At 31.7% G+C, this 3,551-nt stretch overlaps 1 protein-coding gene across 1 annotated transcript; it reads left to right on the forward strand.

The window, feature by feature from the left end:
• The first annotated feature begins 350 nt into the window (after positions 1–350).
• Positions 351–3,484, forward strand: LOC125036626. Its single transcript, XM_047629389.1, has 6 exons — positions 351–396; positions 1,766–1,852; positions 2,301–2,402; positions 2,607–2,755; positions 2,933–3,073; positions 3,244–3,484. The coding sequence occupies exons 2-6, from the start codon at positions 1,786–1,788 to the stop codon at positions 3,319–3,321; spliced, it is 537 nt and encodes a 178-aa protein (XP_047485345.1). The 5' UTR covers positions 351–396; positions 1,766–1,785; the 3' UTR covers positions 3,322–3,484.
• The last annotated feature ends 67 nt before the right edge of the window (positions 3,485–3,551 follow it).

Below are 3,551 nucleotides of genomic sequence, written 5' to 3' on the forward strand. Positions count from 1 at the left end.
GAGAAATAAAATACGTTTATATTAATACTTATTTATTAATGTATTTATATTCGCACAGAAAACAGGGAAAAGCAGAGACAGAGCGCAAGAGTTACCAGAAGATTCAGTATACGAGTGCTGCAGGCCTCTGCATATATTGCTGTGAACGCAAGTATATCTCTGTACATACATAGATGAATATTTCTTAGCGAGGGTGCGCAAATACCAAGTTAGTTCTTAAAAAATCCAAATGCATAAATTTTATTGACGTCACCACAAAGTGACTTGGGTTCCTCATCCGTGACAGCTGAGTCACCAAGACACAGCAGCAAAGACGCTTCGTATATAAAAGCCGACTCAACATCCAGTCACCACACAACTTCACACCCTGTAGAAGTTCCAGTATCACTCTTGGTTGTGAGTATCTGCTGCATATATATATATATATATATATATATATATATATATATATATATATATAGGTGTGTGTGTGTGTATGTATATATGCGTGTTTGAGTATACACACACACACACACACATATGTATATATATATATATATATATATATATATATATATATATATATATATATATACATATATATATTCAATGTATGTATAAATATATTACAAATGTATAAATGTATGTATATATATGTCTGTGTATGTGTGTGCATGTGTATATGCATATATACTTATATATACATATATCTATATGGATATATATGTATGTTTGTGTACATATATGTATATATATGTATATGCACATATATATAAATCTCTATATATGTGTGTGTGTGTACACACATATATAATATATATGTGTGTCTGTAATATGATATGCATATATATATATATATATATATATATATATATATATATATATATATATATATTATATATGTGTATATATATGTGTATATATATATTTTTTTTTATATGTAATATGTTTAATATATGTGTATGTGTATATATGAATATATACACGTATATATAGTGTATATAAATGTATTTGTGTGTGTGTGTGTATATATATATATATATATATATATATATATATATCACTCAAATATAAGTAGAGAGTTAATTGCATATATATATTACACATATATAGATGTGCATGTGTATCATATATATATATATATATATATATATATATATATATATATATATATAATTACCTATCTGTGCATTTACATATTTGTATGTATATTCGTATATATGTATATATGTATTGTGTGTGTGTATATGTATATACACATGCACGTATATGTATATGCATATGCGAGTGTGTGTGTGTGTATATATAGATAGATAGTTAGAAACATATATATAGATAGATATTTATGCATCATGTATGTATATATATATGCATAAATATATTTCTAAATAAATAAACATATATATTTATATATTATATGTTTGTGTGTGTGTATGTGTGTGTGTATGTATAGGTATATATATATATATATGTGTGTATATATATATATGTGTGTATGTGTGTGTGTGTGTGTGTGTGTGTGTGCATTATTCAAGTATGTGTCAATAGGTTATTATACAGAAACATACACACACACGATATATATGTGTGTGTCTGTGTGTGTGTGTATGTGTACATTCATATGTTTTTTTTTTTTTATACAGAATAAATGTATCCTAGGCAGGCAGATGGATAGATAGTAAACTTTACATATAGATAGATAGGTAGCTATATATACACATACATAAATATATTAAAGAGAAGCACAATGTTTAACAATAATTAACCATAACTAACACTGTTCCAGAGTGAGCCACCATTGTCATCATGAAGCTGTTAATGCTGCTCGCGCTCGCGGCCGCCATGGTGGCGGTTCAGGCTTGCAAGGAAAAAAGTAAGTTCTCGAGAACTTTTCCTGATTCCAGACACACCGAATATAACTACGTTGTAGGCGAACAGGAGGACGAAGCCCTTTCAAAGTTGCATACATATCCCAAATCCATGTTTCTTCTGCCTCTTAGTTCTGTTTATGCAAAGACCATTGAACGTCCGCTCAGCATAGACACTGGTTTTCAAATACCACTCTATCCCATGAAGTTAATTATCAGTGCTTTTATATGGAAGGCAAATTCATTCATGTAGATTTCTGTGCAGAATTAGGATTTTTCGCAATTAATTTACTCAATAATGAAATGCATCATTCAACAAACAAACTATAATATACTAAGATGTGAAATAATATTACATAACTTATGAAACTACTGTACAATTATAAAACTGAAATCAATTTAATTTGCCAAAGATTTTCATGAAAGGTAAACTTGGATCATCCTCTTGAACAGGTGCATGCCACGAGCTGATTCACGATGTGATGCATAAAGAAAACATGACGGAAATCATAGAGAGCTGTATGGAGGCAAATGGAATCGTCGCCGAGCTAGAAGGTGAGTAATTAGCTAATGACATATGAGGGATAATATTAACTATGTCAACGAAACTATGCAGTCTCCATTGTCTTGGTGACTAGGCACCTGGGAGTCGTTTTATGTGTAAACAAAATTAATAAACTGTGTGATAAGGTTACGCGATGCTGCTTGTCAGCTAAACACTGAATGAAATGGTTGGAAGTAAACATGAAATACCCAAAGGTCCTGGACCTGGTCGACGATCCGGTGGCCGCAAAGGGCGTAGGAGGGGAAAGAGAAGTCCTCGTATGATGCGGTTCATTTCACGCCTTCCTGAAGAAGACCAGACAGCCCTAGCCGAGTGTATCTTCGAGGAGGAAGGCCTTCTCACAGTGAGTATTTAAACTTCACAGCAATGTAAACGTTTTGTTAGCAGGTCATTGTGAGAAATGCATTTTATAATTTAACATATGCATAAACATGAAGAATGTAATATTATATTACTTTATGTCATCAAAGATTGAATACATATCAATACTTCATCATATTTTAATCTTATTTATAAATAGGATGATGGTTTGTTCGATGCGACGGCGTTCACAGAAGACTTGATCGCTAAGTTAGGAGAAGCAGAGCAAACTGAGCAAGCAGAGGCTATGTTGGCTGCCATTGAGGACGGCGTTTGTGCAGTCGAGGAGAGCGAACCTAACGTAAGGCTTTCATACTCAGCTGAAAGATATAATTAACTGCCAACTATGATCTTAGACTTTTTTTTAATATTATTTTAACTGAATGAGAATAGTCCAGTGTCGAAATTTTATTCAAGCATCTTAAACAACATAATTGTTTTCACTAATAGTTACGTTCTATTTTTCCGTAGTTGAAGGTGGTCTTCGATTTCATATGGTGCCTCAAAGAGGAATGTAAAGACGTAGCCGAACCATCTGAAGAAGAATAACAATGAATATGGAAAGAGCAAAGCAACGGTTGCCGGAAATCCTGTCTACGCTCCTTTCAAATTGATAATTTTGATCTTGTAAATGCTGAATCGATTCAGAATCTTTTGAATCCAAAATCTAATCCATTTTCTACATCTCTTCCTAATAAATCCTTAGCATTCAGTTGATCATTTCTAACCTGATATTTATGAAAGAAATTATTCTTGAATGTAACTTGACTGTACATATG

This window comes from Penaeus chinensis, chromosome 2 (genome assembly GCF_019202785.1).
Source record: "Penaeus chinensis breed Huanghai No. 1 chromosome 2, ASM1920278v2, whole genome shotgun sequence".
Classification (NCBI taxonomy): Eukaryota; Metazoa; Arthropoda; class Malacostraca; order Decapoda; family Penaeidae; genus Penaeus; species Penaeus chinensis.